General features: G+C 35.9%; 1 protein-coding gene across 1 annotated transcript in view; it reads left to right on the forward strand.

Annotated features, from left to right (window-relative positions):
- The first annotated feature begins 633 nt into the window (after nucleotides 1-633).
- Nucleotides 634-27,166, forward strand: part of LOC125225271 (atrial natriuretic peptide-converting enzyme) — a 181,743-nt gene continuing 155,210 nt past the window's right edge. Inside the window, exons 1-2 of the mRNA XM_048128888.1 lie at nucleotides 634-759; nucleotides 20,994-21,103. Coding sequence (XP_047984845.1) covers nucleotides 21,088-21,103 — 16 coding nt within the window. The 5' untranslated portion in view covers nucleotides 634-759; nucleotides 20,994-21,087. The remainder of the gene's footprint in view (nucleotides 760-20,993; nucleotides 21,104-27,166) is intronic.

Below are 27,166 nucleotides of genomic sequence, written 5' to 3' on the forward strand. Positions count from 1 at the left end.
GTATAAAATTATGACAATGAATGTTTCAAACATGAGCCCTGCAAGGGCATAGCAAGGTTGACTGCTAGAGAATGCCTTATAGCAGTAAGTCCGCCTTGTGTAAAATTGTATTTTCATTATGTAATAAAGATTAAATTTGCACCTTTTGGGGTCGAGGCACTTGGACCGTGGGGCTCGAGTGCTAAAATCATATTTAAGGAAATTTCCCAACGCCTGGTTGACGCATTTGGTGACCAGAGGGCTGGCAGCTACTTTGGCCAGCGATTAAGCTTGGCCATTTAAAAAGGCAACGCTGCCAGCCTACTGGGCACCATTACCGCCCACGAAGACCTGGGGAGCATTTTTTATTTGTAAATATATCTTTAATTAGTTTTAAGCTGTACATAATACCGCATATTGTTTTTATTAAGTTAATGTTTTTTTTTTAGTTTCTATATAAGACATAATGTATTATTGCTTATGATTAAATGTTAGAATAAACATTACCTACATATCAATAGCACTATATTTTAGTAGTTTTAAAGGTATCCCCGTATGAAAGGTTTACTTTATAAGTTGATATACCGCGGTGTGGCATCCAAAACCCTGCTCATGGTAGAGGGTCAGGCCGGGAGGCGCGGGGCGCGGCAGACGGCCGCCCACGCTCGACGGCGCGGACGTGTCACGCCTGGTGCGCACAGCTCTCAGCGCGGCCGGGCCGTGCGCCCGGCGCCTCCCGCGGCGCCTCTTGGCACGAACACGACCCGATCAAGCCATGAGGTAAGTCTCACTAATCCGCTAATATAAAATCGGTACGCCGCTTCACGATCACAGATGCGTTTAAAAATAAATTTGAGAGACTTCTATAGTTGTCATATGTTTGGAAGCACTTAGTTCTGTAGATACTTTTCATGATTTTTTTCCCGTAACTAATTTAAATTCGCTATTATTGGCTACGAACTGAACTGTGATGAGAATAATAAATTTGATAGAAGATTCTACTTGACAATCTCGACTTTTTAATATTCTCAAATTGTTGACGTGAAGAATATAATATTTTATATTGCAAGTTTTCAACGATAGATGAGTTCGGTAGAGAAGTGGCAAAGCACTTCGATTCGTTTGCTTTTGTACAGATTGAGATTAGAAGATTCTACTTGACAACCTCAAATTCTTGATATTCTCAAATTCCTAACGTGAACAATTATTTCCCGGAAATAATTGATTAGCCAACAAATGTTAATTCAACCGGTTTCGGCGACTTGCAGATAGAACTGTGATTACATTTGGTTTAAAAATAGGTATTTTAATAGGAGACTAGGTACTGCAGTTGTCATAATTATGTTTGGGAGGTAGTTAATTAGCTACTTACGTACTTTTCATGTTTCTTTTCTCATTCCTAATTCAGACTAGATTTTATTGGTAAACCTGGTAGGAAACGGATCTACTTGTCCTATGTTTGAAATTATTCTCCGTATATATTGTTAGTAGCTTTTGCCCGCGGCTTCGCACGCGTTAGAAAGAGACAAAAAGTAGCCCATGTCACTCTCCATCCCTTCAACTATCTCCACTTAAAAAATCACGTTAATTCGTCGTTCCGTTTGGCCGTGAAAGACGGACAATCAGACAGACACACACAGTTTACCATTTATAATATTAGTATTGTTATACATTAATAAATATTCAATCGGGTTGCTAAAAAAGGATCCTGTTAATTTATAATCGTTTTTATCGAGTTGACTTGCCATTAGGCGCTAACAGATGCGTTTAAAATACATTTGATAGAAGACCCCATTTGTCATGTCATGTTCTATAGTAGATAGTAGGTACACGCTTCCGTAGACTTTATTTGTTTCTTATGTAATTAACGGTGCTACGATAAGTATTACGCTTTTTAATTTGAAATAAGCCTATTTTATTCCATACCTGTTCCTTTTGATAAAAAGAATAGCTGTAATTTTTTTTTGAAATACCGAAATCGTTTTCTAACGTTGATGACGAAAAAAAATATAATTTAAGAGTTACGGATGTGGCACAGGGGTGTGGGGATTGAGACAGACACAGACTAAATTATATGTTAAGTAATTAATATTAAAAATATCTTTAGTAATTATAGGAGGTACGTAGTTAAATATTTTTTCTTTCTGTAGGCATTGGTAAAAATATAATAAGATAGAAAAAGGAAATTTATACTTAAAACAATAATTATAAAATACCAGTAGGTAGTTGCAGTATAATGATCAAGGCACACATAAAAAAAGGTTTTTTAGTTAACTCATAAGCTGCTCCAACCACACTTTCTTTCCATGCAATATTTGAAAGTTCTTTTTATCTTTCAGAGCTATCGCATCCGAGTATAAAAATGCTTCTAGTTAACTCATATTAGTTAGTAAAAACTTCCAATACCACTCCTCATTAATGGGGTTAAAAAGAAATAAATCACCATCACTTTTGTTTTACTAGAGGCAGATTCTATATAAAATATAATAATACCACAGAATATATAATAGTACAAGTACAGAAGGCTCACTCCTTTGATGTTCACAAAATGCCGCCACAAATTCTTACCTACATTAACAAACGGACCGCACGCGAGCAGCCGACATTGAATTCTATTGCACCGCGTGAAGGTCGTCACCAGTGAAGAAGCCGCGAACTCGCGGCCGCCGGCATGTACTTGTAGCGCGGCGATAGAATCGCGGAGTGAGCCGCCCCTGATAATACTAGCTTTTGTCAGCGGCTTCGCTCGCGTTAGAAAGATACAAAATGTAGTCTATGTCACTTTCCATCCCTTCAACTATCTCCACATAAAAAATCACGTCAATTCGTCGCTCCGTTTTGCCGTGAAAAACGGACAAACAAACAGATACGCACTTTCCCATTTATAATATTAGTATGGATATTTTACTATTCTATCAGCATTCCTAATTAATACCTGTATGTGCCTGCACAATTGCAGATTTCTAGTACTAATAATTACGGACAGAAGCCTCGCTCCATCGTACGCCACGTCTTTGCCTCAGCTAGCCTGTGGCGATGAGTTAGGCCCATATATAATTAAAAAAAGAAATGGAAATATGGTTTGGAGCAATGGCACACTAGGGAATCTTAAAATTAATTACTTTTGAATTGGATTTGACTGAATTATAATTTTTTGTGATATACTTGTTTGACTTGCCTGGACGAATTGCAAGCAGTTGCAACAGTTTTTCCAGTCTTAAAGTTGCTCTCATTTCCACTCTTTTCTTCCGGATTAGGGAATGACTTTTAAAATCGGACGATGTATTGTTCTTGTCTAAAGGGGTGCCACAGTCAGGAATCTTATTACTTAGCCTATGGGGCTAGCTCATCCGTAAACACCGGTGAAGTGTGTCTCTGAATCACTTGGAAAACTTATAACGTGAAATCTGTTAAAATAAATTTATAGCAATATTCAGATTTTTTGTTTTTTGACACCTTTTAGTGTTTTCATTTCTCATTACATTTTGTTTCCTTAAATCACGATAAACTTCATTATCTCAGGTTTGCCGTTTTAAGTTTTTTGTAATGAGACTTTTCAATAGTAAATTGCTTGTCGTCTGGCTAATTGAAACAAACTCTTATTACCTTTTTATATGCATAAAAAAGGCATTTGTTTGACTTGTGACTATAAAAAATACCTAAGTAGTTAATTAATCTTTAATATAAATGCCAGTAAAATTAATTTGTCGGTAGGTAGTCAAAGTTGTACTTTATAATTTGCCAGTCAAAATTGCCCCCGTACCTTACAAATTTGTAAATGTTACGAATTATTAAAAGAATGTTGAATGACTTCCCCAAATGATACCCGCAGGTTATCCAGAAAATTGCACATCCGTCAGAAAATTATATGATTTATTTATCGTTACTCTTATTGAGTACAATATTTTGAAATACGAACTCCACTACTAGCCCCGATGCAGAAGAGTTCGTCTAGTAATACAGAAATATTCTGTTTATTCTAATAACGTTTACACATGTAGGTATATCACGACCCAGTAGTGAGAATTGTAAAAGTACTCTAATATAGTTTATTTTGATTGTAAAATAAAGTTGCATGTGATTTGTATTGTTAAAACCAAAACTTTAAAAAAATGTTGTCTTAATCACGTTCTCGTCTCCTATAACAGTTCTGCATGCATAGGCTTTAAGATTTGTTTTTAGTTTATTAGCAGAACTTAGTTAGTTTCCTTGGGCCGCCTTACATCAGTCATGTATTATAATACCCATCGATAAAAGATAAAATAAAAATCGTATTTTTTTTCCTTTCAGTATCAATGATATTTCTTGTATTTAGATTTAGTTATTGTACAATACTACCATAAAAAATAAACTAGATTAGTATTAGTATTAAACATTAATGATTTTTGAACTAAGACTTTATTTGTGTACAAAAAGGAGAACCTCAAAAAATGGTCTAACTAGACGAAACCATATGCATCGGGGCTAGTAGTAATAAATTTAATCATAAAATTCCTTTACGAAAATACCTAAATAATATTAATGTTTTGTTTATTGACGGAGTTTATAATGGATACCTATTATTCGTAATTTGTTGCCCTGACGCTGTGAGTGGCTTGTACGCCATGACTACGCCTGATAAAATGAAGTTGCCCGCCGTGTCTGTCTTTACATTTTTTTTTATTATTTATTTTATTTAATAAAACATCTTACATAGAAACTTAAATGTAAATACAATGTCCCCCAAAACTGTTTACACAGTTTGACTGTGGGATCTGGGTGAGTCTACAGTCAGTTCATCTTTACTTGTCCTATCATGTAAACAAACGAAACGTCAAATATGATCAAAGACAATTATTAGTGATTGGAAATGTCAATAAAATGATGTAACGATAATTTGTAAATAAACGCTGCTAACGTCATCAGAGGATTTTCAATTTTACGTCACACAATATTTGTGTAAAAACTAAATTTTGTTAGGTTTCGTCACATTTGCAACAATCCTATGGAAAAGGCTAGTACAGTATTAATTTTATAGTACCTAACATTAACATTAATACAACAGAAAATATACTGATAGTAAAATATTTATTGTAAAGAGGTAGGAAATAAAACGTAAAGAAGTCGGTAAAAAATCTGATAAATTATTGTAATTAATATCAACGCACTTTTTCAAAGCTATACAAACTCAAACGTTCATATCGATCGTTCATAACGATAAGTTGTCATTCCAACATAATGACTCATAGACAATTTAGACTTCGTAATGTCAGGAGTTTTTGATGTCATCCGTTCGTAATTACAATTATTGATGAAAATCTCTGTGTGTCTGTTTGTTAGTTTGATTACTGATCGGATTTTCACGTGGTTTTCACGTATAATTTTTGAAGAATGTTCAGGTGTAGTCTACGTTTATCGAATTTAAACATAGTACGAACGAACAGTATTTAAACACTTCCACTGCACCGTTTTTCTACCGCGTTTGAATAATCACAACATTATTTTAATCTTACAAAACCTGATATTGATTTGCAATTTTATTTTAATAAATACCATGTAGTAATTGAAGATACATAAAAGGAGAGGGACGGCAGAGCATAAAAATGAGATTAAATTGTCATAAACCTGGAGGCCAATTCAGACTTAAATTTTTATATCTATGTGCGTCTTGCTCGCGTCAACACATACATCGCGCGTCGTGTACGAAAAGATACGATGATGCTAATTAATCTTAACACAAAACAGACTTTTCTGCTAACAAAATTTTTGCTGACTCTAAAGTCCAATCTATACCCAATTTAGAGCAAAATCGATATAGGTAAATAGGAATACGATCTATGATGTAGTTATAATTTAGACATCCAAACTCAAAATCAGAAACTGCCTCCAGTAAGTACAAATCGGCTCCATGCAATATATCTTTATCGAAGATTCTACGGCGTAGGCACAGTATAATAAAGAGTATTATCATACAGTATGGCCACTCCCGCTCCCCGCTGAAAGTGCCGCCCACCCCCTCTCGGTTACCTCACAGTTACCGTCTGTCAAAAACGCGAACAGTCGACCTGTCATATGTCACTCATACAAGCATAGTACGCGTTCACCTACACGAGCTTAGACTGTGTGCTAGGAACGCGCCTCTTTCATATATTTAATCGCCAGTGTCCGAGGTGTGGCGTAGGTCCGCGGCGTAGCCACGCCATAGATTGACAAGGAAAATGAAGTCAATATTTGTATTTGCTTTCGGGTATTTCGAACAAGGAAAGTGGATCTTTCCCCGCACATGGCAAGGATCGTGACAGCTGCTGTGGAGAAATAGTCTCTGCGAAAGCGACCTTCGAAATTTACAAATCAGTTTGCAAACTCTGTCAAGTATCTAGGAGATATCATATTATCATATTAGGTCTACCTATTCAAACTGAAAATCGTTACCTACCTTCTAACTACAAGTCAAGAAAGGTCAATTACCCCCTCTAATAGAATGTTTAAACAGCTTCACGTGGTAGAATGATATTCAACGCTAAACCACCCGGCACATCAAAGTCACTACACCAACCCTTCATAACATCAGCCTTACACGAACCTTCAAGACGCCTCCCCTCTCTTTCCCACTCGCAGATAATCGCGAAAGAAGACCCTTGACCGAACTAGGTCAAGTTCAGACCAGGGTGCCTTACCCAAAGTCACAATCGCTTAAGCTCCTCTCAAGTATCTCTCACCCTATCGCTCTTCTGTAATGACGCGACAGAGCCAAACTGCTTTTCGATCGCCTCGTAGCGTCAACGATTGACACTTTGGGTAGGCCAGCAGATGGGGATGCCAAATTAATGCGACAACTTGACTAATAAATATCGGTTATGTTTGTATGGGGACGTTCCGAGTACGTCGCGGAAATAAGTACATATTTACATAATTTTTGTCTTTGAACACACTTCTGTTTTAATAATGTTTCGATTCGTTGATTAAAATTGTCTTGATTTAATATTTTAAAATATTATTGCTAAACATAACGAGTAACTGCAGGTACAGTGCTTCTGAGAATGTTGAAATACAGTAGCTTCATGCTAAATTTAGTGTGAAATGTAAATAATTCAACATTTTTGCTTGCAACATACATATTTATATATTCAAGAGATATTAATGCTACCAAAAAATGGCCACACTAAGTAATAGTTAAAAGTAGATTAATTAGATACCTACTCAATATACAATTTGACTCTTTTTATAAAAAGTCACATGACAAAACATTTTTTTTTTCAAACAACTGGAGTTCACCTCTGTTGAAGTACGAAGATCAATAAAGGGTCGGGATACCTTGGGGATATTGTGAAAGTTGTGCCAATCACGCTTGGACTTGCGAATTGGATTATTAAATTTTATTGCCCATGAAGGCTCTAACTTAATGCTTTAATCGCACCTGAGTTATTTTTTGGCACGTATTAAGGGTAGGGTACAAAGTTTCAGATAAAAGCAAAATTTAATTAAGATTCTAGAAAAATAAAATTAGTTTATTAGAACACACCATAATTATCATAAGATAAGAAATAACTTAACTTTGTCTTTCTCCTTTATTATATAAGAATAATTTATTTACCAAGAAAAGGAATAGCGACAATTTTATCATTTACTGTGACTTCCACACTAGGCAAAGCCTGTATCGCGGAAGTCCGGTTACTTAAGATAGTTTAACAAAAATGATTCGGCTATTGACATACATTAAAAAGGAAAATCAAAAATGAAATGCTAAATGTAACAAAAGCTAACGATTTGGAACTATACCATTTTATAAAAGCTAATTAATATGTACATTTTTAGTACGATTTCTAAACTAAAGACAGTTTCTAAGCATACACTATAATAATAAATGAGTGTTGATTTTGTGTAAATGTGCATTGCATTAGTGTGAGTGTAAAAGAAAAGAACGGAAACAGGATATTGTAATAGTGTAAACTTCATTCGAAAACGTGGAGTTGAGGTAAATGTTTTGGTGTCTCCTTTTGTATGGAATTTTGAACAGCGCATAGGGATCATCCACATATTACGTCACACCAAATTTCAGGTTTTTGGACCCCTCCCCCCCCTATGTCACGCTTTTTTGTATCCCTTTAACAGGGCTTGTCACATTTAGTATGACCCCCCCCCCCCCTCCCCCTTACACTGTGACGTAATATATGGATGACGCCTAAGGCGGGACGTTAGGGAAACACAGCTTGGGTATGTAAATCAAAGATATTATAACTCCGTTTAAAATAAATGAAGTGTGAGAAATAAAAGTTTCTCGGAACCATAAAGAAAACATTATGCTCATTTATGTCGCCACACTTTCTTGTTGATGCTCTCTTACTTCCCTTACTAAATTAAAAACAAACAAAAATACATATTCCTATATACTACACGTATATATTTTTTTTAATATTATAGGACATTCTTATACAGATTGACTGAGGCCCACGGTAAGCTCAAGAAGGCTTGTGTTGTGGGTACTCAGACAACGATATATATAATATATATATATATAAATACTTATATACATAGAAAACATCCATGACTCAGGAAAAAATATCTGTGCTCATCACACAAATAAATGCCCTTACCGGGATTCGAACCCGGGACCGCGGCGCAGCAGGCAGTATTGCATTGCATTATTTTATCTTATATAAAAAAGACCCAAGCCATTTAAATTGTTACCGCTGTTCAAGCTAGTTTTGAAACACTTCCTACTCGTACGTATTACTTTAATGCACTGTATAATTAAATCCTGTTAATTTAATAATATATTCAGTTACCTGCATCTACTTATACTAAAATAATATTAGGCGAAACAATAAACATACAGGCTTCTGACTAAATTCAACATTTCTGGGAAACACGGCAAACTTTTTGGCGAAATGCGAATAGTTATGCGGCAAGCAGGCTACGCTCGGGCGTACGGAGCTCGAAGTTTTAATGGCAAATAAAGTGGTGAATGTATGGTGCTCTCGTTTGGAAATAGGAAGGTATTTATAGGCTAGATTCCTAGTTGTCAAATCAGCTGCTTTTTAAGAACTGTCAAAACGATTTGCTATTACCACCTCGGACACTGATGGCGATCAAATATATGAAAGAGGACCGTTCCTAGCACACAGTCTAAGCTCGTGTAGGTGAACGCGTACTATGCTTGTATGAGTGACATATGACAGGTCGACTGTTCGCGTTTTTGACAGGCGGTAACTGTGAGGTAACCGAGAGGGGATGGGTGGCACTTTCAGAGGGGAGCGGGAGTGGCCATACTGTACGATAGTACTCTTTATTATACTGTGCTATTACTATGAGATACTGAAGAGTGACGTCACGGTCAATTCATTTACTTTATATCTTTCTCTTTGACTTATTAAATAGAAATTATGTTTCAAAATAACTACGGTCCATATTTTTCTTCTAATTATGTGGTGCTTTATTTCGTGCACTGCATAATAGTACATTACGATACAAGTGCGTAAAAAAGGAAGTTCGAAACGAGTGGCGATAGATTCATAAAACACTCCACTCGCTTCGGTCGTGTTTTAAATCGACACGAGTTCCGAATTTCCTTTTCGCACGTGTATCGTACGACGTTTTTCAGTACATATGAGCCTCCAATGTTTCGACCTGGCATATAATGAACCACTTCTCGCACTAATGCGTAAAAAAAATACCATCTGTAGTGAAAAATATTTTTCATCACATGACACCCGCACTTTAAATGTGCTATTGCACGCAGGCGGAGCGTGAGTTACAGAAAAATCGTTCTCCCAAGGGAATAATGAAATTTCTTGTACCGTACTTATCTGTTTTACATCTATTTACATATTTTTTACATTGCGAGTGTGATGAAAAACATTGTGTGTAACTCGGGGAGTATGAATATTACTAACTCGAGCAAGTCGTCGCGATTTAACTTACTCTCGTTAGTAATATTATAATTCAACTTCCTCCCCTTGTTGCACTATGTACTATTATTTTAAGTGTAGGAAAGTAGCCTATAACCTTTGGTATTTACTATATGTTGTACAGTGAGCTGCAAAAGTGCATGGTGAATTTATCAATGAATTCATTCATAATTTCTCCATGCACTTGTGTAGCTCACTGCACACTGGGCCCAGAGTATAGTGCCGGTAACGGAAGGAATATGGAACCAAAACTATCTGCCGCCCAGAATACCTTCAAATAGCTTTCAATTCTAATAAATCTCTACAGTTTCCATGAAAAGGGATCTCTTACAGTTTGATGGTATATATTATATCTCTTTTTTGATACTTAAGTAATTTGGAAACATTTTGACACCTTTGCTCAGCACGTTAGGTGCTCACTACTCTCATCTCATATTGTTTGAAATTATTCAGAGCATACTATGTTCCGCAGCTGATAACCACTGATTTATTGTAAGGTAATTTATTTCACGAATAACGTTTTTCCATGAAATAAAACTATGGAAACGGATTAAATCGCGTATAATGAATTTAAAATACATCCCGACGTTTCAATAAAGAGTTCGAAACGTCGGGATGTATTTTAAATTCTTTATACGCGATTTAATCCGTTTCCATAGTTTTATTTCATGAGTAACTATCGCGGTAACCGAAGACAATATAACGTTTTTCCAGTTTTTACAATTTGTTGCTCATATAAAATAGGGACTAAGTAATATTAACATCAACTTTTTAGATGACTAATCCACTTTCAGAGCATGAGCTGAACTCCAGGGTAAAACAAAGCAAAAAGATGCGTTCAATGTGAACACACAAACGTAATTATGATCTTTGGCAAGTTTCTGCCTTATACCCACGATAGGAAAAAGTAATAAAAGTTACTTGAAGCAGAAATCGCAATTTGTCGGTTGCACGCCGTGGAATCTTTTTAAATGCGGCCGGGAGGCCTATTCCAGCTGTGGGTATTGTACATACTTAAATACCTACTGATATAGTCTGAACCGGCATGACAAATACGAACGTTTTTGAAAAAATACGATGGAAAACTATTATGCACTATATGTATCTGTTTGCTTTATAGGTAGATAGATAGATCTTTATTTACATTCCAATATGTTACATGGGCATATGTAGATAATGGACCCTGGAAAGGGTGTAGAAAAACATTGTTTACAAACATCTTACATTACTAGTAATAACGATAAATTTTACAAATTTTTCAAATATATAATTTTGGTGAAATAACATCAATAGTTTAACTACGAAATTAAAAATAACCAATCAAATAATAGTCGGTCATCAATAATTTTATTACAATAGGTACTATTTAAGGCCTCACTACAAATGGCCATTTACTTATTGGTAAATTCTCCTTATACATTTTTTTTTGATATTTTGAAAACTAAGTTTGTATTTGGTCTGCTAATAAAACTCACAGTGCTTTTCTGTTTTGCTTCTATCTGCGTAGCATTTTACATATATTCTGGCATAACTTAAGGCTGTTTTGAAGTTTTATAACGGTGTAATCTTTCTTCCAACTCAATTTATGTCCCGCCTAACAATCCCAGTTTTTTCTGAACAAAACTTAATATCAAATTCTGATCCCTCTGCAAAGTTAGGCATATTTGCAAACATTGACAACTTTTTGGGAACTTATTTAGAAGTTTCACTCTGTAATTGAATTAGAGCGAAATCCCGTTTTTTATTGTCGTTATTTGACTCGGTTTTTATGAAGGTAGTTAACATCCATTCCCGATTCTTTGTTGTAGTTCCCAGTTTATTTTGTTATGAACAGCGATAACATTTATTGCCAGGTTTCTCCAATGTCTTTTTAAGGTTCTGTCACACTTGCTTATATTTTTACACAGATTTACTAAGGTTCAAGGTAACCTTAAGAAGGCTTCTGTTATAAGTGCCCATATAACGATACATGCATGGAGTAAATTCTGGAGCTACAAAGAAGTATTGAAGTCAAACCTACCTATTAAACTAAAGAAAAAAGTACTTGATACTTGTATACTCCCTTGTCTCTCACATGGCAGTCAAACTTGGATCTTTAGTAATAGCATAAAAAATAAATTACAGGTATGCCAAAGAGCTATGGAACGAAGTATCCTTAATATCAGAAAAAATGACAGGAAACGCAATGCAGATATCAGAAAAAACACAAATGTAATAGACGCTTTGGAATATAGCAAAAAACAGAAATGGAGATGGGCTGGTCATGTAGCACGTATGAATAAAGAGAAATGGACGTACAAAGCGACTATCTAGCCAGGACCACAACATAAGTGAAAAAAAGCAAGACCAAGATGGGTAGATGAAATAAATACAGTAGCTGGTAAAGACTGGATGTCGAAAGCCAACAATAGAGATGTATGGAATAATATGGAGGAGGCCTTCACTCGAAGAGAGGTCCTTAAGTAATAAGAAAAAATGATAAAATAAATTAATTATAAATATCTTAATTCGCATGAAATTATTGAGAAAAATTAATAAATTCTTAATAGTAATGGTTTAATTTATAAACGAGTAAATTTAAATTAGTTAATTTTAAAAATTTAATATGAAATAGCTATGAAAAAAATGCATGTGAAATTAATTATGATCTGTACATTATTTGAATGTGAATGTATTACCTAAGGAATAAATGAGGCTATAATAATAATAACGATACATATGGTATACAAATACATATAAATATCAATGACTCACGTTCACGGGATTAAAATCCAAGCTCGTCGGCTTAGCAGCTCTCTCAAAACGGTTAGTTTGAAAACGCGCTGACTGTATATTGATAAAATGAATGCTATTTCACAGCTTTTGTTAGAAGGCAATAAAGAGTGATGGTAATACGAATAGGAAACGTACACATAAGAACCTACATATGTCTTACAGCTAGGGATTGCAATTGCTGGATCCAGCATCCAGCAATCCAGCTGGATCCAGCGCATTTTTCGGTCTGCTGGATCCAGCAGCCAACGCTGGATCCAGCGCTGCGGATCCGCAAATAAAAAAATCTGCAATAAAATGCGTAATTAACTTCAGTAAACTTATTTTACGTCATGTTTAAAACGGTTCCGCGTTCCCGCGCGTAGCCTGTGGCCTCTTAGCACAAAATAATTCTATTTCGCTACAATTGTATGTTTTTTTCAAAAACGTAAGTAGTTTGAAACTGTATAACTACTGAAATCTCAAAATGTATTTATAGTATTTAATTATTTACTTACCTACCGCAAAATTTCTTTTGAGTTTCAACTTATGTTTAGATCAGAATATTGATTGATGTTTGTCTACGTATAATATACCTAATTAGAGGTTTATTTTTTCATAAATATTAAGTAAGTTAAACTAAGTACTAGTAAGTAAATTAGTAATTTTCAATATGAACTAGTGAATGCCCAAATGTTGTGGCAAAAAAGCAGGCCATGTCTACTCTGGTTGATAGCAGTATTTATGTACCTACTTATTGTAGTACCTTCGCTTCATCGTTGTTACACTCTTAATGACATTTTTTATTTATGTAGATTGCTATAAGGATAAAAATGATTACAAAAAGTAATGCCAACTTTTTACAACTAAATTTTAAGTTTTTTCCCTGTTAGGAGGGAGCAAAGTAGCAGTTTTCTGTTCACGGACTATGTTGGCAGTATAATCATATATGACAGAGTTCAGTTAGGGGCGACGACGAGCGAAACTAGGAGGGGCGTGTTAGGTTGACTGTGAGCAAACCGAAAAAAACTTTTGAAATGTAATAACAATAAATTAAACAATATTCTTCCAAAAAAAGGAAGTAGGTAACTATTTAAAAAAAATACGTAAGTAAAATACGTAATTGCATCCCTGTCAATAAATTTAGAAGTTCATAGGAGTCTCAGTATTGCATATTTTTCGAAATACGCCATAGATATTATCGGTGTTCAATAAAACATACAATAAACAACTAGTTGTATATTACGTCAAGTAAAAAATTAGATAACATGTAAGTTTGGTTTTTAAAAAAAGGCCTTTTGAAAAACCCTAAAAACGGCCAAACTTTAAGTTGGTAGGTAAATGCAAGGTTGGCAAATTAAAAAAAAAAAAAAAGATAATTGGGAAATGAACATTCGGCGGAATAAAATTCCGCGAAACGTGCGTTGGGAAGTGATATTCGGTCATACAATTTTCAGAGATAAATAAGAGAACCGTTTTAAGTTTTTTTTTTTATTACAAAATTGCGCGTTTTCATCCTTCCCTTCACTATTTCAAATAATTTTAGTAATAAGAGCCCTATAGTAGAGCAAAATGTAATTTTTTTTTGGCATTTTTTCTACCTGCTGGATCCGCGCTGGATCCAGCTGGATTGGCGCCGATCCAGCAAAAATCCAGCTGGATTGAAAACACTGCTGGATTGCAATCCCTACTTACAGCGATACAACAATGGGAAGGTAGCAATACCTACCACGAAAGATAGTAATTTTTAACCTAAAACACTTTTATTTTACTTACCTAATTAAAAAAGACAGAAGAGAATGATTTATTGTCCGCGGAAAAAATATTTTCCCAAATTCATAGTCAATTTAACCTGTTGAAGAATAATGGATGGCCGATGTTTATATGCTGAGGCTGAGTATATCGTACCTTATAAGCCGGTTTGGCTCACATAAATCATATTTATGAGCCTTTAGAGGCCTTCGAAAATGCTGTAAGTTAACTTCCGTAGGTTTTATGGTGAAGATTTTGCTATTATTTTTCATTCTCGTTAACCGTCGAACTAAATGTACATACATAATCAAAGAACGATCGAGAATAAACGTCCTAAATTTGAATGACGTGTAAAAAGTGTGAACGTTTAAATAGTGATATTTAGTTGTTTTATTTTTCATATGTACTCGTAGGTATGTTGTATCTGATAAAAAAAACTGCCAAAATAGTCCAAACATTACACAAAAAAATGGTTAAACTGAAAAAAAAGTGACATTGAAAAAACAAAAACTAAAAAAACTTGGAGCTTTGGTGTCGATATCGCACGAAATCTATTAGTCATGTCATTTGACTCTGCATTTATACAGTTTTATTTAAGATTTATACGATTTGAGAACTTAAAACATTTGTTAAAACAGCTCTCCTATGTTATTGGGGCGCTCAAAAAAGGTTTCAAAAGTATTTCGTATTTACGCATGCATTAAAAACGTTTTTTTAGGTTTATAGTACATTATCAAAAATACCAATACCATTGTCATAGCGGACCCTCAGGCTCTCTTGAGCCGCGGCAAATGCCGGGATAACATAAGGAAAGATGAGGATGATGATCAAGAATACCAGCGTCTGAGAAAAACTTTAAACTTTTATCTTGGTCGATGTATTATTATACCAACGTCTACAATAAGCCGTGCAAATGGCTTCGCGCCATGGTACTTAGCCATCATCACAGTCGCTTACGTTTCGTGAGCGTGTCGTAGCTAGCACTCCGTATCGCTCTTCTGCAGTGCAGCGACAGAGCCAGCCTGCGTTTCGATCGCTTCGAAGCGTCAACGATTGTCACTTCGTCTAAGCCGGCAGTTGTTTCCTCCAAGCTGTAGTTCTCTTTGAACTTTTCTCTCAACCGCGACCGTTGCTTGCGAAGGCTTTGGGCATTGTTTCGAGAATGTTCGATCTTTATTTGCCGATCCATTTGCCACGCCCCTGTTCCTTGTCGTGAATTGTTTGTTTCCTAAATCGTCGAGCAGATTGCGTGGACAAACCAGCTTTATACGACCTAGGAAACATCCAAGCATCAATGAATTCATGTAAGTATTAATTTGTAGTTGAAATATTAATTTTCACTGCACCCACTGATAAAGACTTACTTTGCTATTCGAAAACAGATAGCAAAATTGCATTTGATCCACAAGAGTGCAAAGTAAAATTTCATACAAATTTTGATATCTTGAGCTGGCTGGTAGAATTTACCTATAAATGATGATTTTGAATCATGAATAGTTAATAAATTGATAGATTTGATTCAGTTTAATGCTTTATAATCAGTATTTTGTTCTTGTTGGTGTGGTGAAAGGTTTTGTGTTTCACTCGGGGGCAAAGATTGCCGAACAAAGTTTGGGGGCAAACCTTCATGCCTTGAAACCCTCGCAATGCTCAAGATTCCACTTTTTGAACCACTCGCTCGCGGTTCAATATTGGGTTCTTTCGCTTGCTCGGGTGTCAATATTGGCACGTGCGGTTTAACAAGTTTGCCTCCTTGTAAAACAAAAAAACTATTGTCGTAAGTATTATTTATTACAAACAATTGGTTGCTAGGTAATTCGATGTTGATACAACGGTGAACGACGCCATTAACATTAATTTTAACTTGAATGATGATACTTTTCGTCCATTGATGATAAAAATGATGACTCATAGAAAAAGTGTTGTTTACACTAGTGATATAATTAAGCTTTTCACATTCGTACCGTACTATTAGGCCACTCAGCAAGCTTCGTGGCCTAAACATGGTACTCGACTGAAAAGCTTTATATTATATCACGATTGTACAAAATACTATTTTAGTTCAGTTATAAATACAAAAAAATCATTAAACGACTTTAAGTTCCCGGCAGTCTGCCAACTTTTTCAGCTTCAAATATTCCGTGACACAGGAAATTAAACTGCCTAGGAAATAAAACAGCCAGACATCTCTACCTACCTATCTTTCTCAGTTTCACGTGTATAGTCATCATCCTTCTTGCGTTATCCCGGCATTTGCCACGGCTCATGGGAGCCTGGGGTCCGCTTTGACAACTAATCCCAAGATTTGGCGTAGGCACTAGTTTTTACGAAAGTGACTGCCGTCTGACCTTCCAACCCGAAGGGTAAACTAGACCTTATTGGAATTAGTCCGGTCTCCTCGCGATGTTTTCCTTCGCTGAAAAGCGACTGGCAAATATCAAATTAGGTACATTTCGCACATAAATACCGGAAAACTCATTGGAATTTATGTGCGAAATATTTCACGTGTGTTATTATTATTTTAAAAAAATTAAAATTCATTTATTTCAAGTAACGAGGACTCATAAATGTACTTATTATTAAAGCCTTTCTTTTCACGAACTAGTTTCATTTGTTTTTATTCTTAATATATGTATATTCTTCTGTTCATGTTCGTACCTAATGGTCTTTTGACCTAGGCCTCTTTCGAATCTAATATGGTTAGGTATTTATCTAGCATTTCTTTCCATTTTTGCCTGTCTGTGGCTATTTCTGCCCAGGTTTTTCCAATTTTCTCTATGATGTCTTTTTCCCATCTTGTTTTGGGTTTCCCCTTCTTTCTCTTGCCAATTTTTGGGTTCCAGTATGTTGCAATTTTTGTCCATCTGTTGTTCCTCATTCTGGCTATGTGCCCTGCCCAGTTGTATTTTTGTTTTAATATATGTCGTGCCGCGTCTGGAAAGTTTGGTCTTCTTCTAATCTCTGTGTTTTTGACTCTGTCGATTAACTTTATGTTTAGGACACTTCTCTCTATGGATCTTTGACATTCTTGAATTTGCTTAATGTAGTCTCTTGTTATTGACCATGTTTGACTACCATATGTAGGGCAGGGTAAAATTCATGTGTTTCACGTGTATAGTGATTGTATAATTTTATTTAGTATTGTACGTAGCTTATCTAGCTTCAATCTTATCTGTTGATGCTGATGCCTTACCAACTGCGAACATAGACGTTTCCAAAATACGTATTTTGTAATTAAGTATTTAATTACAAAATACTCGTTTTTTTCTGTGTAGCGGGTTCTCAGGCGCTATAGTATTTTTATTTAAATCAATTATCAGTGAAACGTTTTAGGCAATAATGTTTATGTAGGTAATTAAAGCAGCAAGCTCGTGACGAAACATACATCATTATGTAAAGCATAGTAATCTTAGTAATAGCGACTTGTTTATACTTATTTTATTTTCGCAGAATCGTGTTACAAAACTAAGTACTGTATTCGTAGAAAAATAATTAGTGAGTAGGTAAACCCTGCTCTCGAATAAATAAGATTGTTGTGGAAACAGAGGGGCTACTAATGTTCCTATTTATAAAGAAAACTGTACCTCTCATCCTAATTGGGTCAATCATTTAGATGTGGTCGCTTTTCATTTATTATGGAGCCTGTCCGGAAAGAGAAGACTGGAAAATACATTCTACGATTCTACGCTTTACGCAGTCTCTAGCGGAGGGGAATTTTTAGATTCATTAGATTAGATTTCGTATTAAAACTTTTACATATATTGTATATAGGTCCAAACAGAGTTTATTATTTTCTTAAGCGAAGGCTTTACATATTAACGAAATATGACATCCCACCAAAAACATCGTCATGTAAAATTTTGCCAGTTCATAAAACAAGGCTGTCAAAAAGTTTTTGGATCTTAAGTAGGGTCAAGCTTCTAACTGTACAATCCTAAAATTCTATTAATTAATAACTATACTGTATGAGCATATTCCACTTTAAAATATTCGAAAACTGTATGTATATTTTAAGTTGACTACACGGAAAATTCATTTCCTTGGTCCGGTTCGCGCGACCAAATTAAAATACAATGATTGACAGATTGAAACTGATGTCATTTCTTAATTTTCATTGCAAAAGATTTTGAAAATGAGTGCGTATATATTTATTATTTATTTATGTTTAATCGGATAACTTACAATCCAAGTACTATTTGGAACGACAGCAGTTTTAGTGCACATTTATAGTGATAATAAAATGATTAATAAATTGATGGGTTTGATTTAGTTTGATGATTTACTTTTACAGTAAAAAATTTTGCTGATATTCATGTGGTAAAAAAAATGTTTCACACGGTGTCAAAATTTATTTAACCTTGCTCAAGGTTCCACTTTTCGAACCACTCGCAAGACTTGTATTGGAATCTTTGGCTGGCACCTCGGGGTTAAACAACAACGCGGCCAACGTTGTTGTTCAAACCTTGTAAAACCAATAACTATTCCACATCACCCATTCGGAAAGGGCACTTTACTTCCCTCTTAGGAGGGACCAAAGTAGTATGTTCATGATACCATAATTAATAAATACTTAATAATTGTTTGAATATTCTCATAGGTGATGTAAATAGATGTGCCACATGGTAACAAAATATATAATTTTCACCTTGGGCGTCCACGCTTGAATCTCTCACTAGACACTGGACCCTATTTTAGAATGCCTCGCTACGCTTTAAGATTCAATTATAGGATCCTTTTATTTGGTTTGGATTCAATATAATATTTGACAAAATGTACAATTAATAAAGTACATGAAATTATTTATCTTTTAGATTTTTATGTAAAAAAACCGAGGATATTTTGATACTAGTTTGTAAAATTCGCAAAAAATAAACAATTCCCTTTCCTCCCACTCGGGAACTGCCTGGAACGTGTCCTTTGCTTACGTATTATTCGTCTTCGGTTATAAATAAATTAAATAACCTTCAGGGGGCCGATTTTTGAATCTCACGGCGTTCGAATTCAGAAAATTGTCACTGAAAATAGTAGGCAATTTCGGTGACAATTTTCTGAATTCGAACGCCGTGAGATTCAAAAATCGGCCCCCAGGTATTCCAGGAAAGTACCATTAGCAGCCAAATATTGACATTATTCACGGAACTTTTTACTTTATTTATTTTGATCAAAACATTTTAGGAGTAAAACTTAAATACTCGTAATAATCGATTTCTTCGCAGTGGACGAAACGGTCATATCTCTCTATAACTCTTACGCTCAATGAAACCAAAGAACATAGACCTACTGGGCCTAAAGATCTGCGAATGTAGATTTTAGCCGTAATTTCATAGCTATTTAAAGTAATTGCGCGCCGTCTCATTTGAGCTTGTACATTAAATTCCGTCTTATACAAACCTGCCATTAATTTCGTGTACGTAGCTTACATAATGCTTAACCAAATTTTCTGCCATTTGCTAACGAAAGCGCACGTACAATGCTTCGCGACACCTAATGTAATTAAACCTGTAATTGTAGAACGGAGGTTTAAAAGCGTTGAGGGTGGGGGTGCCAATTGCGCCTATCTCCCCTACACGCGTAACTATAGTACAAGACTTATTTTCGTACAAAATGATATCATTTGAAATTAATTTGCCTTGCTAAGGGAAATGTGATTAATTACAATCACACAAGGTAATTCAGAATTAGTAATAAGTATATTTTTCCCGTGTGGTGACGGGGTAAGAATTTCACCACCCCCTTTCTTCCCGTAGGTGTCGTAGAAGTCAACTATGGGATAGGTACGGGTTAAATTTCGGCATAGGCGGGAGGCTGGCAACCCGTCACTGCAATGTCACAATTTTTGTTTTCTTGCAACCCCTTATTTGCCAAGAGTGGCACTGAAACTTGAGTAGTATCATGTGGCCTACCTACCCCTTTATGGGATACAGGCGTGATTGTATGTTCTATGTATGTATATTTATTAAATCGCACGAAACTGAGTCCTAAACCCCGCATGAAACAGAGTCCGAAACCCCGCACGAAACCGAGTCCAAAACCACGCACTAAATTGTTATTTGGTACTATAATACCATACATGTATATTATGTAAAACCAAAAACCTACAAAATTATATCTTCCCGATATATTTTAATTTTTCTTTTGGCATTTGCTGATGTAAGGTATCAGCTCCTGGTGCCGCAGCCGAATGGCATTTCTGCGCCGCGAAACGAAAACGAAAAACCGCGAAAGGTAGTCTGGCCCTGTCGCGCCAATACGCAGGAGCGATAGAGGTAGATATCTACGAGCGTTTTGTTTCGTGAGCGTTTGTGCCATTCGGCTACGTAGCCTGAAATGCCCAATCGTTATTTTAATTTTCCAAATGTATAATACTTTTTTAAGTACAACTTTTGTTGTAGTTTTGTTTACGGTACATGGTGGAAATGGTGGATATTCTCATACACACTCACCAAATTATGACATTTAATAATTGTGAAAGTTTAAGAGTGCAATTACACTGCGTCGTTCACCGCATGAAAAGTATGGGGTTGCCAGGCAACAGACATTGTTTTCATGCGGCGAACGACTCAGTGTAATTGCCGCTTAATATTCCTGTATTTTTTAGTCAGTAAAACCTTTTTTTATTTCCAGGTAAAGCCATCGCGAGTGACACCGCCTGTAATTAAGACTGCGACACATTGGGCGATTAATCCTTAAATGAGAACCGACGCGCCGACCCACCAACATGGCCTCATTCAAAGGTGAGTGTGTTGCTTAATTACTTTCATAAAATCTGTCAGTATTCATCATTATTAACAGACAAGCTAGAGTTTGTAACAAGCATACGAGTACATGCGTACTTACAAAGCTCGGAACCGGTTTATTCCTCATACAAAAATACCGATATTATTACGTTCTTTGGTTTATTGTTTTATTGAAGTGAAACTTTGAATGCGACTTCCGACGGCGGCGCATAACACTCAGTCATTGTTACGTTGCGTGAAACGCCGCTCACTCAGCGCGTAACATTCTGCCAATGTCATTGCGCTCAACGCGACTCACTCATTCCATTCATTCACTCAGTCAGTGACAGAACAGAATGCCCAAAATGGTTTTGAATGGTGAAATGGTTGGTTGGAATGTGTGTGTTTTATATTTAGATAGACGTAACTAAACGCGAAAACGTGATGGTCATGTGACAAAATGGTTGGAATGTGGAACGTCTGGTTCGACCGCCATCTTAGCGGTCTCGCCTCCTGAATAATTCATTTGTTTTACTCATTAACTGTAGGCCCGTTTGTGTGTGTGTTTTATATTTAGATCGAGCGCAAAATCATTTGAGCAAATAGATATGTAAAACATTTAAAACAGTAAAAAGATGGACGTAACTAAACGCAAAAACGTGATGGTCACTTGACTAAATGTTTTTGAGGTTATGTTAGGAAGTTTCACTTCTTCCGCGCGGAGGGATTCCACACACTGTTTTTTTTAATGAGACAGTCTTATAAAACGATTTTGTTACCTTAATTAAATTTAATACATACATATAATCACGCCTGGATCCCATAAAGGGGTAAGCAGAGCACATGAACTACTAAGTTTCAGTGCCACTCTTGGCAAAAAGGGATTGAAAGAAATCTAAATTGTGACATTGCAGTGATAGGTTGCCAGCCTCTCGCCTACGCCACAATTTAACCCATATCCCACAGTCGACTTCGACGACACCCACGGGAAGAAAGGGTGTGGTGAAATTGTTAACCCGTCACCACACGGGGCAATTGGCATGTTGCCTACTAGCCTTAGAAAACTAAGAACGTCAACATCATCAAAACCAAGGGTTCTTCAAATAAAGGGTGAACAGGCATCTTCTGGGCGAGCTCACTCCATCGTAGGCCACGACTTTGCCTTTGGCTAGTCTGTGGTCAAGAGTAAGCCTATTTATTCATAATAAAAAAAAAAGAAAAAAAAATAAGCAGAACCCTTTCGAAATAGGCCATTACCGATAAATATTACCAAGAAATAATTCACTGTAAAGAATTTTATTCATTAAAAGCATAGAGAGTAACGGTCCGCCGTACAAATGTAGTCCTAATTTTTCTCCCTGGGTTTTGACATTATGAAAAAATAGTCCTTAAATTACGATAAAAGTGCGAAAAAAAGGAACTTGAAAACGAGTGGCGATAAATTAAAACTCGACCGAAGAAAGGAAGAAGAAACTTCAGAGGGCCATCTTTTACTGAAGAACGTCTTACGATACACGTGCGTAAAGGAAATTTGTAACTCGTGTCGAATTAAAATACTCCTTTTGGTCGTGTTTCAATTTATCGCCACTGGTTTTGAACTTCATATTTTCCGCACTTGTATCGTACCTAATGTATTATTTCACGATTTGGTGTATTTTTAATTTAATTTTGGTGCTTGTTCGATTTTCTCATATTTGTTTAGTTAGCGGGTCAAATTTGGCCCGCGGGGCCAGGTTTAAAGATCTCTCGTTTAGAACATGATTTAAAGATTTGTATGTTTCATCGATTTGTTCGAAGGAGCCGAGTAGCGGTAATATCGTTTAGCGCAGCGGCCGGAAATTTTTCGTTTTCCCCCCGAGGACAAAAAAGCCCATTATAATGCCATTTTCCAGGGAGAAAAACAAAACGTTAGTATGAGACACCGCTTTCCAGGCGATTGTGCCCTTTCTTAATTCCATCCCTAATATAATGAACTCTGAATCAATTTGTACATAATCTCATCAAAGTGGTTCGACTTTTATGGGAAATTTAATTAATTACTTGAGAATCTGGTTTCGTTTGACCCTCAATTTTCGGATAAATTATCAGTGTATTTATTTCGTCGCACTTTTCTTACTGAGATAGGTACTCAAGTCGTGCAAACGGAGCTTTATTCAATTGAGTTTCATAATATATACGTACATAAAACATATCGACTACTCGTAATGTAAAGATTTTATTTTAAATTTCCTCAACAAAGGGGAGCGATAAATAAATAAATAAATAAATATTGGGGATACCTTACACAGATCAACTTAGCTCCAAACTAAGCAAAGCTTGTACTATGGGTGCTAAGCAAAGATATACATACTTAGAAGGTAAGTACATACTTATATACATAGAAAACATCCATGACAGGAACAAATATCTGTGCTCAATTGCTCATCAAACAAATGAATGCCCTTACCAGGATTCGAACCTAGGACCGCGGCTTAGCAGGCAGGGTCACTACCGAATGAGCCAGCGATAAATTATAAAAATATATAGTTGTAATGTTTAGGACAAAAATATTTACCTACTGTGTAGAAAACGTAGAAAAGATTTTTGCCAACTTCTATTCTATTATATGTAACTTCTACTATGCCGCGGTATTCTAAAGTGTAAAACTACAGGATGTTTTCAGATACAATACAAGAGCCATCAAACCCTCTTTACATCAAGAAATAACCGTTGTCTATTACAACAATTTCATGAAAATACCACGTAGTTAATTAAGTATACCGAGTAAAACTTTTTGACTAATAACTTGTTTTCACTGATTAGCCAAGCAAAATTATAACTTTCGTTCATAGTTACGAATAAACTACCCTGAGAGAATCATAGTAAAGTTTAACCAACATGTAATTTGAAGCCAACTTGCTATATCAATTTGCGTCTCGTATCGCATTAATATAACATGTGACATGACAGTTCCTTGGCGTAGACGTCAATTAATTTTGTGTCTTCTCTAGTTTGGTATTCGGTCGGTTTCGGCGTCAGCGCGTCAGTCACATGCAGTCGAGACACAGCGCTTGTCACTTTTCCAGGAGAATGCATTCGATATAAGAGCGGCAGTCTGTGAAGAGATAACAACACCGTGGAAACAACTGTTATCGTTGAGAGACTGAGTAACCTAGCCTTATTCGTCATGCATGCTGAAGTTGATTTCATCCCATGTTGTTTCCATAAAGTACCGAAGGTCAATACGGGTAAGTGTGTCATAAGGATCGCATTTGACCGTTTGACGTATCGATTCTCGATAAATACTGGTAATTGGTTTAAACTGGCCAAATGTGAAGGCCAGACACAGCCTTATGACAAGTGATCGGGGATTTGGATGCCACACGGGGTGAATGACCTCAATCATTATGCTAGTATGGATATGCCGCGGTATTCCGGGCTTTACGTGGTTAGATAAAGGACAGTTTTTTTATCATAATATTACCATTATATTACACATTGATAGTCAATATCTTGCTATTACGGGTCAATGTTTTAAATGCGACATCAAATAATCACTCTGATCCCACAGTCAAACTTTGTAAACCGTTTTGTAGGGCACTTGTAACTATTATAAATGTACCTTTTTCTGATACCTAATAGTAATTAAAAATATTAATCATCAATGTTATTACTGCTGAATTATTTTTTCTTAATTAGTGTAGTACAGGCCTCACTTACAATAAAATATGTGATTTATAACTATAAAAATCACTTTTTCTCAAACATGCAATGAAATATTGTCTTTACGTTCCTTAAAATGGGCTGGGAAGTATCGCTTTTTGGGCGCAACAACTCGAGAGGACTGTAAAGGGATTTCATATAATTTTTCAGGCCTAGGCCTGCAAAGTAACTTTTTTTATAAAATATTGTCCTTTAGAGCATTTTTTTTTTATTTCATTGTATGTTTGAGAAAAGCCCTATACATGCTTCGGCGTGAAAACGGATTCCCGGCCTCGTATCCCTATATACCCACTTGGCCGGAAATCCTCATTTTCCCGGCCTCTGATGTAATGTACTATATTTGCAATACCGTAACCAACGCTTGCTTTTCAACATCGTTAATTTTATAAATATAATACTTGCACGGGAATAGCGTTTCTTTTTTGATCAGTTTAATTTACAGCTTACTTGTAACCTCATTGTTCATGAGCGACGGTAGTTGCTTACGATCAGGCGATCCGTCTAATTATTGTCTACTATGACGTCTATGACAAAAAAAAAAAATATCACGGGCCAGACGGCGTATCCATATTACTGTTTCTACTTGACATCCCTCAGTGTGGCATCCAAATATCCGATCACTGCTTATGACACACTTATCCGTATTGACCTTATTGATTCGATAAACTGTACAACCAAAACGTATTAATTAAGGAACTAATGTAACAAAAATGTGTTTGTTACTAGCACTTACTGTTAATGTGTTGTTTGTCACACTTGTCACCTACATATATAGCTATTTAGTTGCTAACGTCTTTCTTTTATGTTTAAACATAAATCACCCTTGCTTTTTTTAAATATCGTTGCGTACTACTATATTACATATGTGAAAGCGCTGGTGGCCTAGCGGTAAGAGCGTGTGACTTTCGATCCGGAGGTCGCGGGTTCAAACCCCGGCTCGTACCAATGAGTTTTTCGGAACTTATGTGCGAAATGTCATTTGATATTTGTCAGTCGCTTTTCGGTGAAGGAAACCGGACTAATTCCAATAAGGCCTAGTTACCCATCGGGTTGGAAGGTCAGATGGCAGTCGCTTTCGTAAAACTAGTGCCTTCGCCAAATCTTGGGATTAGTTGTCAAAGCGGACCCCAGGCTCCCATGAGCCATGGCAAATGCCGGGATAACGCAAGGAGGATGATGACTACTATATCACATATACATATTGTGTTACGTACCCTGAAAAATACGACGTGTCTATACAATTAATTTAAAGTATGGATGAAATACTGTAAAATAAAAACTCGCGTACTGTAAAAAGTTACAATTCGGAAAGAGACATCGCTAGCGATGAAAAATGGCCGTCTAAAAGCCTCACGAACGGAAAACCTTTTGAATCCATTTATTATCCCAACCTGCAACAAATATCGTCACTACTTTTAAAAAAACTTGTATCTTCGTCTGTCAATGAAAAGAAAATTGTAGTAAGTATGTATGGAATGCATATAGACTTACTGCGTCTTAACTTTGAGGAACAGCGTGAGATACGAGATTTTTTAAAAGTAGTCACGATATACAGCCTTGGATAAATGTATTAAGAATCTGTGTTTTTCATATACCACTGCAGGAAGTAATATTCAAACAGTTCCTATTCTTGTATTACGTTATATCGGATATGAAACCTTAGTTAACTTAGCGGCTCAGGGGTTGGCGACCGTACATTTAATAATCATAGTTGCTTAGCCAGTCTGTCCTTTAAGCCAATTGTTTACGCTTCGTAGATTAAACATATTCTTTTTATCACTCTTCCATGTCACCCCCAAACTTAGTATAAGGCATTTTTAGGGTTCCGTAGTCAACTAGGAATCCTTATAGTTTCGCCATGTCTGTCTGTCCGTCCGTCCGACCGCGGATAATCTCAGTGACCGTTAGCACTAGAAAGCTGAAATTTGGTATCAATATGTATATCAATCACGCCGACAAAGTAGTAAAATAAAAAGTGGAAAAAAATGTTTTGTTAGGGTACCCCCCCTACATATAAAGTGGGGACTGTTTTTTTTTTCATTCCAACCCCAACGTGTGATATATTGTTGGATAGGTATTTAAAAATGAATAAGGGTTTAATAATATCGTTTTTTGATAATATTAATATTTTCTTTTTTTTTATAAAGGAAAAAAAAGTGTGTCCCCCCCCCTCTAACTTTTGAACCATAATATGTTTAAAAAATATGAAAAAAATCACAAAAGTAGAACTTTATAAAGACTTTCTAGGAAAATTGTCTTGAACTTGATACTTAGGTTCAGTAGTTTTTGAGAAAAATACGGAAAACTGCGGAACCCTACACTGAGCGTGGCCCGACACGCTCTTGGCTGGTTTTTAGTTTTGGGTTAGATCAATCTTTG

Source organism: Leguminivora glycinivorella, chromosome 4, assembly GCF_023078275.1.
Source record: "Leguminivora glycinivorella isolate SPB_JAAS2020 chromosome 4, LegGlyc_1.1, whole genome shotgun sequence".
NCBI lineage: Eukaryota > Metazoa > Arthropoda > Insecta > Lepidoptera > Tortricidae > Leguminivora > Leguminivora glycinivorella.